Raw genomic sequence first — 15,206 nt, 5'->3', positions numbered from 1 at the left:
GGTATCCAACAATTACTTCCATGCAAATATATGTACATGGGGTAATTGTATGTATGAATAAAAATAGGGATGTCGAAGGAGACATTTTTGGGTTTACAGGAGGGAGAAATCGATGAGGAATAGAAATTGAAAAGGAAGATTGGGCATTGGGCAAGGTAGATAACTCGGTTATTCAATAAATTAATATTATGTGGAAAATTTTTGTGTAGGTTGATCAGAGCAGTATGCCCCTTATATGTATATCATATACGATAGGGCTCGATTCAATGACTGTTTAATCATCTGCTTAAGAAGTAACACCTGCGGCATTAAGAGAGATTTCTATGTATGAAGATATGAATATCAAAGGCACACCTGGATGGGTGGGGATTGAACTAACTAAAATGCTCTGTGAAAAGTCTACTTATTATAGCCTTCGTTTAAAATCCAGGCCTAAGAGGCTTAAAAAATAATTTTTAAAGACCTATTTGGCGGCAAATAAAATTGTTTTAAGACCCAGGTTTATAGATTTCTTTTACAAATCCCTGATTTTAGGCTTCTTTCGTGCCAATAATTTTTTTAATCCCAGATTCTAGACCTCCAGAGGCCAAAAGCTATATTTTTAAAAATCAACATTTCTAGACACTGTTGAGTCAGAATAAAATCTTTTTAAAAACCACATTCCAGACTTGCTTGGGTCCTATTTATTTATTACAGGTTAGTTTTGGTACTAATTTTGATTTGATATTTGGTATTAGGGTCGCTGTTCATGTAAAGCCTTTACATCTAGAAGTGGTTTTGGAAATTTGTACTATAATTGTACGAAAGGTACTGAATGGTGCTATTTTTGGTACTGGGTGAATGGATACGGATACAAATCTGAAATTATATATTTAGATTACAGATGGTATCTGTGTTTGAGATTTGGCAGTGGTTTGGAAATGAATTGTCCGAAAAATATTTAATGATACTGAATCGGGAATTGGGTGAAGGGATAGAGTCGGAATCCTAAAATTTGAAATTGAGGTCTCTGTTGGTATCTTCAGTTGAGATGTATGTTGGAGGTTTTCAAAATGTGTTTTATAATTGTACAAAAGTATTAAATGGAACTAAATTTGGTATTGGGGGAAGGGTGAAGATATTGAGGTATCTGTCAGCATCTGGAATTGAGAATTGAAATATATACTATGATTATATGAAAAGCTCTAAATTGTACTAAATTATATGAAGGGATGTAGGTCCCCGTTGGTGTTAAGATAAGGTGGCATGGAAAGTAGTACATTCTTCAAAAAGTACTAAGTGGTACTCAATTGGATTTTGAGCTGGAATCTCGAAATGTATATTAAGTCCCCTGTTGGTATCTGGTATTGAGATCTGATGGTGATTTTGAAATTTGTGCTATAGTTGAAGTAAAAGGTAAATATTTTATCCTATTATTATTTTCAAAAAGGAAAAACTTGAAAAATACATTATGTTGAATTCAAAATATTTAAAAAAAACGGACAGAAGCTGATGATATAAATCAGTCGTCAAAACCTACTAAACTTCTTAACTTATCTTATGAAATGTTAACCTTTTATGTCCTTTTCCTTGAAACCAATAAAATTATTTTAAACATCATTGATTCTAGGTCTCCTTAGGAGCAAAACGCCTCTTAAGCCTCTTTAAGATCAATAAAACTCACTTCAAAATCCTTGGTTCTATAGCGGAACATGGGGCTCTGTAGGGACAGAAAACATTGTTTTTTAATTTTTGATTCAAAAATCTTTGATTTTAGGTCGAAATCTTGGCCTCTGTAGGGCCATACAATTTTTTTTTAAATTCTTGATTTTAGGTCGGAATCTGGGCCCCCATAGGACCAGTAACTATTTTTTAAAATCCTTGATTCTAGACCGGATTCTGGACGTAAATAGTTTTTGTAAAAGTCCTTGATTCTAGGTCAATATCTGGAGAACCAGTAGAAAACTTGTTTCTATGCCAGAATCCGACCATTTTTTAATTCTTGAATTAAGGCCAGAATCTGGGCCACTGTAGGACAAAAAACCATTTTTTTTTTTTCATTATAGGCCGAAATCTGGTCATCTGTAGACCGGAGTCTGTAGAAACATTAAACTTTAAAAAATCCTTGATTGTTAGCAGGAATTTGGGCCTCGGTAAATTTGCATCGAATTTCTTTTATAAATCCAAGTTTCTGTGCCTTTTTCGTTCCTATAAAAAATCTTTTAAAAATCAATGTATCAAGGCCTACTGGGGCCTATAATTTTTTAAATCAACGTTTTTAGGTCTATTTGGGGTGAATAACAGATTCTTTTTAAAATCTCTGTTTCTGTAATTCCTTGGGGCCCATAAAATGTCTTTTAAAAATTCACATTTCTAGGCCTGTTTGGGTTAAATAAAAATTCGTTTACAAATCCAAGTTTCCTGAGCTCTTGGGATCTCATAAAAATTCTTTAAAAAGACCAAGTTTCTAGGCCTATTTGGGGCGAATAAAAATTCTTTTAAAAATCCACGTTTCTAGGCCTATTTGGGGTAAATAAAAATATCCACGTTTCTAGATCTAATTGGATAGTAAAAATTCTTTTTAAAACCCCCCTTTTATAGACCTTTTTGAGGCTTGTAAAAAATCTGTTAATAATTCTCGGTTTTAGACCTTTATGGAACTAATGAAAATTCTTATAAAAATCCACGTATTTAGACCTACTTGCGACCTATAAATACACTTTTGAAAACTTAATTTTTAATTAAAAAAATGTTTTAAGAACTCCAGTTCTTAGACCTCTTTGAACCAATTTTTTTTTTCAAAGCCCATTTTCTAAGTCTTATTTGGGCCAGTAAAATTATTTTAAATGCTCAAATTTCTAGGGCTGTCTGCGACCAATAAAATTTTGTTTAATAATCCCTAGGTCCAATTTTTAAAGTTACATTTTCTGAATCTTTTTGGGGTTAATAAAAATTGTGTTAAAATTCTGAGTATGGGGCTGGCAAGAAATTTTGAAAACTTCATCTTTTAGGCCTAATAAAAATATTTTAAAAACACGTTTCCGGACCACTTTGGAATCAATGAAATCCTCCTTTCTAGATCTCCTTGGGGTCAAGAAAATTCTTTTAAAAATCTATCAATGTAGGCTAAATTGCGGGTAATAACAATTCTTTCCCGACTTTTTTGAGGTCACTAACATTTATTTCCCATTTCCAGGTCTAAGTGGGGTTAACAATATCCTGTTTAAAACCTCCTACGTTTGGAGACCATTAAAAATTATTTAATATGTTTTCATTGAGAATATTTCTAGATTGGGGGTTATTCAAATGTCTCCATATTAAAATTCGTAGTCTCTGACTCCTCTGTATTTTTTTTAAACTCTACTCCCATCGAAATCTCTAATATCAAATGAATTTGGATATTCATTGAAATCACAAACGAAATGAATTCAATTCGAATATGACACCGGCTAACCAACAACGGCAGTAACCAATTTTTGACTCTCTCAAAATAATATTCAAAGTGGTGCGATGGTTGGTTAGCTGCCTGGTTAGTTGGTTGGTTCGTTGGTGCAGCTTGACCGACCACAAATGATTAGAAAATTGTAAATTAATTGAATAAAAGGGGCAGTCACACACTCACATTCACATTCAGAGTTAGTTAAAGTCATTATAGTGTCATGGCTTTTAGAATGAAGAAAAAATTTGTCGATTAAAATTCATTTTAGTATTTTTATGGTGGGCATGTGTGAGGATATCTATGAGGGTGTCTGTGTGTGCATAATTGTGACTAGATGTCGCATATTCCGAAAACAACAACTGACAAAATAATAGTTATTGAAAATTACCATATTTGTGCATATGCGACAACAAACAATTTTTGGTGGGGTTTTGATTTCAATTTTTTTTTTTCTTTTTTTTTAGAGTCGTATTGAAGCTGTGGTAGCAGAGGTTGCAGTACTGCCTCTAATTTTTGCCATTTGCGTTAGCCTGGCAAATAATAAATGCATTGCCGAGCTCAAGTTCAATTAAATATTGTCTGGCGCATACGGCTCGGCACAGCTCAGTTCAGGGTTCCCATGGATGTCAGTGTTCAGTCGAATGCAAAATCAATTTTAATGTCATATTTAATTAGAAGAATAATCGATTTGGAAGTTGAATTTCAGAGGAACATAAATATCACCAACAATCGCTAAAAATCATGGCAGGAGGGGGCCACTGGAGACAAATTTTTATTTTAGGAAAAAGAAAATGGACACAGATTTAAAAGAAATTTTAACTTCAGGAAAACCTAAGGAAGACCCATCCATGTGTGGGGTTTTTGAGAGGGATCAGTAGAATCAGGATACCTAAACCTTTTTCAATGCCACACAATTAAGGCTCTGTTTGTAATGTCTGTATTCCGAATCGAAGTTAACCTTGAACTACAATAGTATTTTTATATTTTTTGCTTTCCGAAAAAATAAACTAACCTTTCACAGCAAAACACCTGCTCACAAATGTTCCGCTTTTAGCAGAATTAAACAGCAACCTATTTATTGAAATCACGTTTTCAAAATCATCGTGATCCATCCATTGCATTGTAATGCAAATCAATAACAAAGTTCATTGTTATCGTTTTTTTTTTTTTTTTTTTTTTTTTTTGGTGGAAATGAACAGAAAAAATTTGCATTTGATTTTCAAAAAAAATACTGAGGCTAATTTACATACTAACATTAGTTAGGTCTAATGACATTTAAAGCAAAACAAAAACAACACTCACCTGTTTTCTTACACCTGGAAATATAACTAAGAATGCAACATAGAATGTTGCAAATAATACAGATACGGCTACTATCGATACATCGCCCGTTACGGGGGTACGATTCGAGAATGAATATAGTGTGGGCCCACCATCGTCTCGAAATGCATCAAACCAACCCTTCATGCTTTGCAGACGTTATAATGCTGGAAAAGAGAGAGCGACAGAAAGAGAGAAAAATAATTTGTTTAAAAATCTTCAAAAAAAAGTTTTATTCGGAAAGAAAATTAATATAAAAATCCAAATAGAATTAATTTTAAAATCCACGTTTCTAGACTTTTTGGGTCTCTATAAAAATTCCTACAAATATATTTTAAAAATCTACGTTTCTGGGTCTTTTGGTTTTCTATGAAAATTTCTATAAATATTCTTTTAAAAATCTAAGTTTCTGTGTCTTTTGGGTTTCTATGAAAATTTCTATGAAAATTCCTTTTAAAAATCCACGATTCGGGTTCTTTTGGGTTTCTATAAAAATTCTCTTAAAAATCCACGTTTCTGGGTCTTTTAGGTTTCTATGAAAATTCCTATAAAAATTCTTTTAAAAATCCAAGTTTCTTGGCCTTTTGTGTTTTGAATAAAAATTATTTTAAAAATCCAAGTTTCTGGGCCTTTTGGGTTTTGAATAAAAATTCTTTTAAAAATCCAAGTTTCTGGGCCTTTTGGGTTTTGAATAAAAATTCTTTTGAAAATTCACGTTTCTGTACTTTTTGGGTTTTGAATAAAAATTCTTTTAAAAATCCACGTTTCTGGGCCTTTTGGGTTTTGAATAAAAATTCTTTTAAAAATCCACTTTTCTGGGCCTTTTGGGTTTTGAATAAAAATTCTTTTAAAAATCCACGTTTCTGGGCCTTTTGGGTTTTGAATAAAAATTCTTTTAAAAATCCACTTTTCTGGGCCTTTTGGGTTTTGAATAAAAATTCTTATAAAAATCCACGTTTCTGGGCCTTTTGAGTTTTGAATAAAAATTCTTTTAAAAATCCACGTTTCTGGGCCTTTGGGTTTTGAATAAAAATTCTTTTAAAAGTCCACGTTGCTAGGCTTTTTGGGGTTTGAATAAAAATTCTCTTAAATATCCACGTTGCTGGGCCTTTTGGGTTTTTAATAAAAGTTCTTTTAAAAATCCACGTTGCTAGGCCTTTTGGGGTTTGAATAAAAATTCTCTTAAATATCCACGTTGCTGGGCCTTTTGGGTTTTGAATAAAAATTCTTATAAAAATCCACGTTTCTGGGCCTTTTGGGTTTTAAATAAAAATTCTTTTAAAAATCCACTTTTCTGGGCTTTTTGGGTTTTGAATAAATTTTTTTTTAAAAATCCACTTTTCTGGGCCTTTTGGGTTTTGAATAAAGATTCTTTTAAAAATCCACTTTTCTGGGCCTTTTGGGTTTTGAATAAAGATTCTTTTAAAAATCCACGTTTCTGGGCCTTTTGGGTTTTAAATAAAAATTCTTTTAAAAATCCACGTTTCTGGGCCTTTTGGGTTTTGAATAAAAATTCTTTTAAAAATCCACGTTTCTGGGCCTTTTGGGTTTTGAATAAAAATTCTTTTAAAAATCCACGTTTCTGGGCCTTTTGGGTTTTGAATAAAAATTCTTTTAAAAATCCATGTTTCTGGGCCTTTTGGGTTTTGAATAAAATTCTTTTAAAAATCCACGTTTCTGGGCCTTTTGGGTTTTGAATAAAAATTCTTTTAAAAATCCACGTTTCTGGGCCTTTTGGGTTTTGAATAAAAATTCTTTTAAAAATCCACGTTTCTGGGCCTTTTGGGTTTTGAATAAAAATTCTTTTAAAAATCCACGTTTCTGGGCCTTTAGGGTTTTGAATAAAAATTCTTTTAAAAATCCACGTTTCTGGGCCTTTTGGGTTTTGAATAAAATTCTTTTAAAAATCCACGTTTCTGGGCCTTTTGGGTTTTGAATAAAAATTCTTTTAAAAGTCCACGTTTCTGGGCTTTTTGGGGTTTGAATAAAAATTCTTTTAAAAATCCACGTTTCTGGGCCTTTTGGGTTTTGAATAAAAATTCTTTTAAAAATCCACGTTTCTGGGCCTTTAGGGTTTTGAATAAAAATTCTTTTAAAAATCCACGTTTCTGGGCCTTTTGGGTTTTGAATAAAAATTCGTTTAAAAATCCACATTTCTGGGCCTTTTGGGTTTTGATTAAAAATTCTTTTAAAAATCCACGTTTCTGGGCTTTTTGGGGTTTGAATAAAAATTCTTTTAAAAATCCACATTTCTGGCCTTTCGGGTTTTGAATAAAAATCCTTTTAAAAATCCACTTTTCTGGGCCTTTTGGGTTTTGAATAAAAATTCTTTTAAAAATCCACGTTTCTGGGCCTATTGGGTTTTGAATAAAAATTCTCTTCAAAATCCACGTTTCTGGGCCTTTTGAATAAAAATTCTTTTAAAAATCCACGTTTCTGGGCCTCTGGGATTTTGAATAAAAATTCTTTTAAAAATCCACGTTTCTGGGCCTCTGGGATTTTGAATAAAAATTCTTTTAAAAATCCACGTTTCTGGGCCTCTGGGATTTTGAATAAAAATTCTTTTAAAAATCCACGTTTCTGGGCCTCTGGGATTTTGAATAAAAATTCTTTTAAAAATCCACGTTTCTGGGCCTCTGGGATTTTGAATAAAAATTCTTTTAAAAATCCACGTTTCTGGGCCTCTGGGATTTTGAATAAAAATTCTTTTAAAAATCCACGTTACTGGGCCTTTGGGATTTTGAATAAAAATTCTTTTAAAAATCCACGTTTCTGGGCCTCTGGGATTTTGAATAAAAATTCATTTAAAATCCACGTTTCTGGGCCTCTGGGATTTTGAATAAAAATTCATTTAAAAATCCACGTTTCTGGGCCTTTGGGATTTTGAATAAAAATTCATTTAAAAATCCACGTTACTGGGCCTTTGGGATTTTGAATAAAAAATCATTCAAAAATCCACGTTTCTGGGCCTTTGGGCCTTTGAATAAAAATTCTTTTAAAAATCCACGTTTCTGGGCCTTTGAATAAAAATTCTTTTAAAAATCCACGTTTCTGGGCCTTTGGGATTTTGAATAAAAATTCTTGTAAAAATCCACGTTTCTGGGCCTTTGGGATTTTGAATAAAAATTCTTTTAAAGATCCACGTTTCTGGGCCTTTGAATAAAAATTCATTTAAAAATCCACGTTTCTGGGCCTTTGAATAAAAATTCATTTAAAAATCCACGTTTCTGGGCCTTTGGGATTTTGAATAAAATTCTTTTAAAATCCACGTTTCTGGGCCTTTTGGGTTTTGAATAAAAACTCTTTTAAAAATCCACGTTTCTGGGCCTTTGGGTTTTGAATAAAAATTCTTTTAAAAATCCCCGTTTCTGGGCCTTTTTGGTTTTGAATAAAAATTCTTTTAAAAATCCCCGTTTCTGGGCCTTTTGGGTTTTGAATAAAAATTCTTTTAAAAATCCACGTTTCTGGGCCTTTTGGGTTTTGAATAAAAATTCTTTTCAAAATCCACGTTTCTGGGTTTTTTGGTTTTTGAATAAAAATTATTTTAAAAATCCACGTTTCTGGGCATTTTTGGGTTTTGAATAAAAATTCTTTTAAAAACCCCGTTTCTGGGCCTATTGGGTTTTGAATAACAATTCTCTTCAAAATCCACGTTTCTGGGTCTTTTGGATTTCTATAAAAAATCTTTTAAAAATCCACGTTTCTGGGCCTTTTGGGTTTTGAATAAAAATTCTTTTAAAAATCCACGTTTCTGGGCCTTTTGGGTTTTGAATAAAAATTCTTTAAAAAATCCACGTTTCTGGGCCTTTTGGGTTTTGAATAAAAATTCTTTTAAAAATCCACGTTTCTGGTCCTTTTGGGTTTTGAATAAAAATTCTTTAAAAAATCCAGATTTATTTTGTTTAATATTTTGTTATTAATCTGTGATAAATAAACATGTGCGCACCACATGAAATGCTCATCTTGTAAATTTTAAATTAAAAAAAGTATTTCACATTTTAATTCAATTAATTGATAAATATCGCAATTGGTTTGTATTTTGAACTTAATTAAAGTTTTTTTTAATTTTTTATACTTTTTTTCTGAGAAGTTTTTTTCTATTCCATTCTGAATTGTTTATGTTCGCTATGTTCTTTTTTTGGTCTTGATTATTAATGATGTTTTCATTATCGCAATTTTATGGTTCATTCATATGTTCAAAACAAGCAATTATAAGCACTTTTTTCTATTAATAACAAAATTCAATTCAATTAGATTTGCAAAGTATTATGAAGATTTATTATCGAAATTTACATGGCTTGTTCTTTCTGTGTGTGTTTTTTGCACTGGTTTGATTGGTTAATTCATTATTTTATTGAAATTTCTTTAATAATTATGTGTTGTTGTCAACGAAATGAAATAAATGAATTGTTTTCGTGACTAAATAGCAACAATTAACCGGTTCTATTTTTAATAATTATTATTGTCTTCGAAATAGATACCCCAATTGGGCATAAAGACCCTTGCAAAAATAATTAGGGAATGATAGAGAGAAATAATTATTATATCATTTTCAAAATACCGGAATTTTTCGGTTTTGTCAAAGAATAAACGACAAAATAGGATTGTAAAAATGTCACGTATCCCAAAGTGAAAGATATAAAACGATTTTCGTAGACAGACTGGAATCTTTTGCTTAAAATGTCCAATGCGATTTTATTTTAGACACCTATTAAATTGTTGGTCTCTTATCTTATAGATCGATCTGAAGAAATGCGGTACGAAAATATATTTGATTAAGAATTATTTTTTAATAAGAATGTACCAGGTGGTGCTTGTTATGTACTAGAAATATCTATTCATATTCTTCTTAGCCGGAAACTGGTTCCGATAGATAAAAGCATTGATAAAATATAAAATTTCAATTAAAGAAAGGCGATCGACTATGTCATGGGGGGGCTTAAGTAATTCTATGCACCTTCGTCAAAAGATTTATATTCCTTCATCGAACCGGTTCAACTCGTCATCATTCCAAAGGGTTAGGCGAAGAATGAATCTCTTTTATTTAATGAAAAAAGTATCAAATGTTTCAAAAAAATCTCTTCTCTTTTTCTATTTCAAATAATACACCCTGAAGTGTTATTGTGATATGGCCATTACTTGACCCCGTAATTATCCACTCTAAGTCCAGAGATCGACGTGCAGCACACGTAATATTGTTGTAATAACAAATTTTGGTAAGCAGTGCCCGTTACTCCACTGCGATCACGTGGTGCAGTCGGATATAAAAGGGCGGACGGCGGCAAAATGGAGAATGTCAACACTAGACAATTGAAGTAGCAACATCGTCCTCAGTTAAGGATACAACTCCCAGTCAAACCTTGAGCATTCTAGTGCAACTTTCCGGATCCTGCAGACATCCTGGCATATCCTGTAGAATTCCTTGAAGAATCATATGGAAGTCTTTCGACATCCTTTGTAAATCCTGTATGTGCTTTCATTGTCAATCGCATCCTGAAAGTCAACTTGGGTACTTATTAAGGTCTCTCGCAAACGTATCCTTGAATATCCCTGTAGTCTTCTTGAGTACTTATTAAGGTCTCTTGCAACCGTAGCTTTGAATATCCCTGTATCGGTCCACGATATCGTATAGCCCCCATATAAAGGTACCGCCCCATATCCGGTATTTTGACGATTTTAGCCACATTTTTCAATGGAATTGTATGAAAATCCACTCGAGGAGTTCTTTATGGGCACTTTACCCCCTGAAATAGAATTATCCATATAGGTTCACGATTTCGTATATACCCCATATAACGGTACCTCCCGATATTCGGTATTTTGATGATTTTAGTCACATTTTCAATATAATTGTCTGAAATTCTACACAAGGAGTTCTTTTTGAGTACTTTATCCCTTAGCTGAGAATTATCTATATAGGTCCACGATATCGTATAGCCCACATATAACGGTACCGCCCCATATCCGGTATTTTGACGATTTTAGCCACATTTTTCAATGGAATTGTATGAAAATCCACACGAGGATTTCTTTATGGGCACTTTATACCCTGAAATAGAATTATCCATATAGGTTCACGATATCGTATATCCCACATATAACGGTACCTCCCGATATTCGGTATTTTGATGATTTTAGTCACATTTTCTAATAGAATAGTCTGAAAATCCACACGAGCAGTTCTTTGTGGGCAATTTACCCCCTGAAAGAGAATTGTCTATATAGGTCTACGATATCGTACATCCCCCATATAACGGTACCCCCGATATTCGGTATTTCGATGATTTTAGCCACATTGTCTAAAATTCTACACAAAGGGTTTCTTGTAAGCACTTTACCCCCTGAAATTGAATTGTCTATATAGGCCCAAAATATCGTATAAACCCCATATAACGGTATCCCCCGATATACGGGATTTTGATGATTTTAGCCACAATTTTTCAACGGAATTGTCTTAAATTCTATACAAGGAGTTATTTGTGAGTACTTTATCCCTAGACATGGATTTGTCTATATAGGTCCACATTATCGTTTATCCACTCATATATCGGCACCTTCCGAGATTTTAACAGAAGTTTTTATGGATTTTATTTTCATTTTTTGAAAATGTCCTAATTCGTTCCAAATGGTGGAGGGTATTCAAAGTTCGGCCGGACTTACTGCTTTTTTTACTTGTTTTTATGTCAAATTTTATTGAATGAAAGCAAAAAATGTCGGAAACAGCATCAAATTTTAGAATAAGTTTAGATTTGTTCGAAATGGTTACCTTTGGCACGAATTATGGCCATCAAACGCCCAATGAAACCGTCGCACGCTGCCCGAATGTTGCTCTCCGGTATTTTGGCCCATTCCCGGCGAAGCGCTTTCTTGAGGTGATCGACACGTTGGTATTTTTTAGTGCCAACCTTGCTTGCTCCAGACACAATAGTCCAACGGATTTGTATCCGGAGATTTTGGTGGCCATTATGCGTTGGAAATGAAGCGAGGAACCTCATTTTGTAACATTTCTTGGGTGGCGCTTGCTGAGTACGATTGTGCTGAGACCTGTTGGAATGTCCAAAGTCTGCGGTCAAAATGTTTGCTAATACACCCTTCAGAATATTTTCGCGATTATGTTCGGCATTTATTCTGAAGCCACGGTCGATTAATACGAGCGTAGAGCGACAATGGTGGCCAACCGAAGTTGCACATTTTCAGCTGACCTCTTGGCTAGTAAACACGATTATTTTTTTCCCTACAAACTACTGGACAACGAATGTTTTCTCATCGGAGACGGAGAAAACCAAATTCGACAATTCCCCACTTTCGGCCAAGCGAATCAACTCTTTAGAGTCTACTTTCTTTCTGTTGCGGTGTTCAGCTCACGAGCCATTTTTCATCAACTGCGACGCGGGTTTCGATCAAGTCGCTTCTTTACTTTTTGAACCATTTCTGCTGATGTTGCTCTTTTCTTCCGTCCACTTCCTTGACGTCTGGCTACGCTACCGCTACAGTATCACGGTACGAGACACAAAAAATTTATTCACATTTAAATGCTGGAGTGCTCTGACGATAGCCAGCCAAATATAAAGAAATCACACTGTCGCGCTTGAATTCCATCAGGAATCAGTTTTTTTCTAGAAAATTCTCACCAAAATGCTTTTGTACGCTTCTAAACAATATGATGAGCTGTCACCGGAATAATTTTAAAAGCTGTCGGACGAGTGATAGGAAGCTAAGATTTTGCACAGATCAGTATTTTGTCTGCAGGCAGGTCAAGTTCGAGGATTGGCTATATTGGGCCCAATATTCAGTATTTTTATGATTTTAGATACATTTTTCAATGAAATTGTATGGAAATACATACAAAAATTCCTTCTAAGTATATTACCCTCCGAAAAAGAATTGTCTATATAGGCCCAAGATGTCGTATAGCCCCCATATAACGGTACCCCTCGATATTCGGTATTTTGATGTTTTTAGGAACATTTTCACCGGAATTGTTTCAAATTTCGTATTTAGAGTTCGTAATGGGTACTACAGCCGATGAAAAAAATTGCTTGTGAAGGTAAAGGTCTTCGTATAGCCCCCATATAACGGTATGTCTTTATATTCGGTATTTTTACGATTTTAGCTACAACGTACAACGGCACCCCCGATACTCGTTATCTGCATATGTTAGGTACAAAATTCACCGTCATTGGGAACAATATTCAAATTTCATATTTGAAGTTCAAAATAGGTAAGTTTATAGATGCTGCAGTAGATGTAAAAATACAATTTAAAGAACAAAACAGACCATTTCTTTTACAATATTTCAAAGAAGAAATCGTGCTCTTAGAACGCCCACACATCCAAATAATTTGAAAGTGAAATTAAAACTTGGAGAACCAAAAGTTGATTTACATTTCACATCTCGTACTTACAATTCAAAATTTACAGTAGTAAACATCAAAAGAAGCGTTAAGTATTAAGTCAGCTTCTTAACTTTAATGCTTCAATTTTCAAGTGGTAGGCTTTCGATCGTAAAGAATTCTAGAAATTTGACACCACATAATTGTATTGTGTCATGGAACAAAGTTGTACCAAGCATATTTGAATTTTACACCATAAACGGAAATCTTAAAAAATATTTGTAGGCAAATTACAAAACACTTAAGGCAATATTATCTGTTTACTTCTTACATTCATTCTATAGAACTTACACAAGTAGTAATGGAATAGAAGAACTTTTACAGGCTTTTTATGGATAGAAGCTCTTGAATCGATAAAGAACACTTATAGGTAATCTTTATTTAAAAGATTTTTGGATTAAAGCCATTTGCATATATTCTCTAAATATAAGATTTTCCAATGAGTTCCTGTAGCTAGAGTAGTATTATGGTATCCTAAAGAAGGTCTTGGGTTAAAAATACCTCTTTAGATAGCATATGGAGAGAATACCAATTACAAGTCTTCTCTGATAAGAGATCCTTTGCAGATAATTTATGGAAACAAGGCAGTATAAATCCCATGTAACGATATACATCTGAAAGGTTTCAAATGTAAGGGATTTCAACAATTTCTTTGATTAGTTTTTACTAAACCTTTATAGGAAAAACTCAAAATATTATGAATATAGAACTCAAAACAGAAAGCACATTTCTTGCAATTTTCAGATTTAAATTTCATGATATCCTTACATTTCGGAAATATTACTGATAACCATGCAAGGATTAAGTTAGTGTTAAATGTTAACTCTCACACAAGACACCAGCGGGGTCGGTTTGGTCCTTTTTTACAATATGTTTAAGAACTCCCTTTAAAGGGGTCGTATCAAGTCAAAATATTCATTTAAAAATTAATATTTTAAAAATATTATATTAAAATAAATCCAGTGACAGCTCATTATGTTGTTCAGAAGCGTACAAAAGCATTTTGGTGAAATTTTTCCATAAAAAACTAATTTTCCATAAAAAAATGTTAAATGACAGCATTTTAATGTGAATAAATCTTTTGTTTCGTACCATCGCTCGTTACCGCGATACTGGTAGCGTAGCCCGACGTCAAGGAACTGGACGGCAGAAAACAGCAACAGTGGCCGAAAAATAACTAGTGAGCTGAACAAATCGCAATATTCCATTCGGCATATATTGAAAAATGAACTCGGGGTAAAGGTTGGCACTAAAAAATAACAAAGTGTCTATCTACTCAAGCAAGCGCTTCGCCGCGAATGGGCCAAAACACCGCAGAGCAACATTCGGGCAGCGTGTGACGGTTTCATTGGCCGTTTGAATCCATAATTCGTGCCAAAGGTGACCAATTCGAAAAATTTCTACACTTATTCTAAAATTTTATGCTATTTCAGACATTTTTTGCTTCCATTCAATAAAATTTATAAAAAATGTAAAAAGTATTGGATTTGACTTTGTTGCAGTTTTTTATCTCACCCTGTATTGTTTTATCTATATTTATAAAAGAGGAAACTGTTTGTTTGTAATTTAAGAACTCGAAAACCGCTGAACAGATTTTCCTGTAAATTTCGGATTTTACTACAACAACGCCTAAAAGTAACAAAGGCTATAGAAATTTTTGAAATTACACTTGAAACTGGAGACATAGCATCAGAATCGGAGTTACCTCCGAAAAATTTAAATTTTATATGAACATATCTATTGATCGATTGCAGATACATTCTCCAAATTTGGAATGCGTGACGGAATTAGAAACAAAAATAAATTTGCCAAATTATTTTAAAATCGGTTCAGAATTGGATATAGCTCCCATATATATTTTCGGCCGCCATCACATTTTAGTGAAATTAGGAATTTGTAATGGAATTTGTCTAACAAATTTTTTGCTTAATTATAGTGAAATCGGTTCAGATTTGGATGTAGCTCCCATATTTGATGTACCAAACACGCTATGTATCTCTAAGTTCAATGAAATTTGGACTGTGTAACGTAATTGAAAACGAGTATACATTTATCAAATTATATTGACATCGGTT

General features: G+C 33.2%; 1 protein-coding gene across 2 annotated transcripts in view; it reads right to left on the bottom strand.

The window, feature by feature from the left end:
- The window catches only part of LOC101890139 (dual oxidase maturation factor 1), a 144,739-nt gene that overhangs the window by 61,392 nt on the left and 68,141 nt on the right, over positions 1-15,206 (bottom strand). For both annotated transcript variants that reach the window (XM_059129998.1, XM_059129999.1), the window contains exon 3: positions 4,721-4,905. In XM_059129998.1, the coding sequence (XP_058985981.1) occupies positions 4,721-4,885 (165 nt within the window). In that variant the 5' untranslated portion in view covers positions 4,886-4,905. The remainder of the gene's footprint in view (positions 1-4,720; positions 4,906-15,206) is intronic.

This window comes from Musca domestica, unplaced genomic scaffold (genome assembly GCF_030504385.1).
Source record: "Musca domestica strain aabys unplaced genomic scaffold, Musca_domestica.polishedcontigs.V.1.1 7, whole genome shotgun sequence".
NCBI lineage: Eukaryota > Metazoa > Arthropoda > Insecta > Diptera > Muscidae > Musca > Musca domestica.
This window is presented reverse-complemented; position numbering and strand designations above follow the sequence as displayed.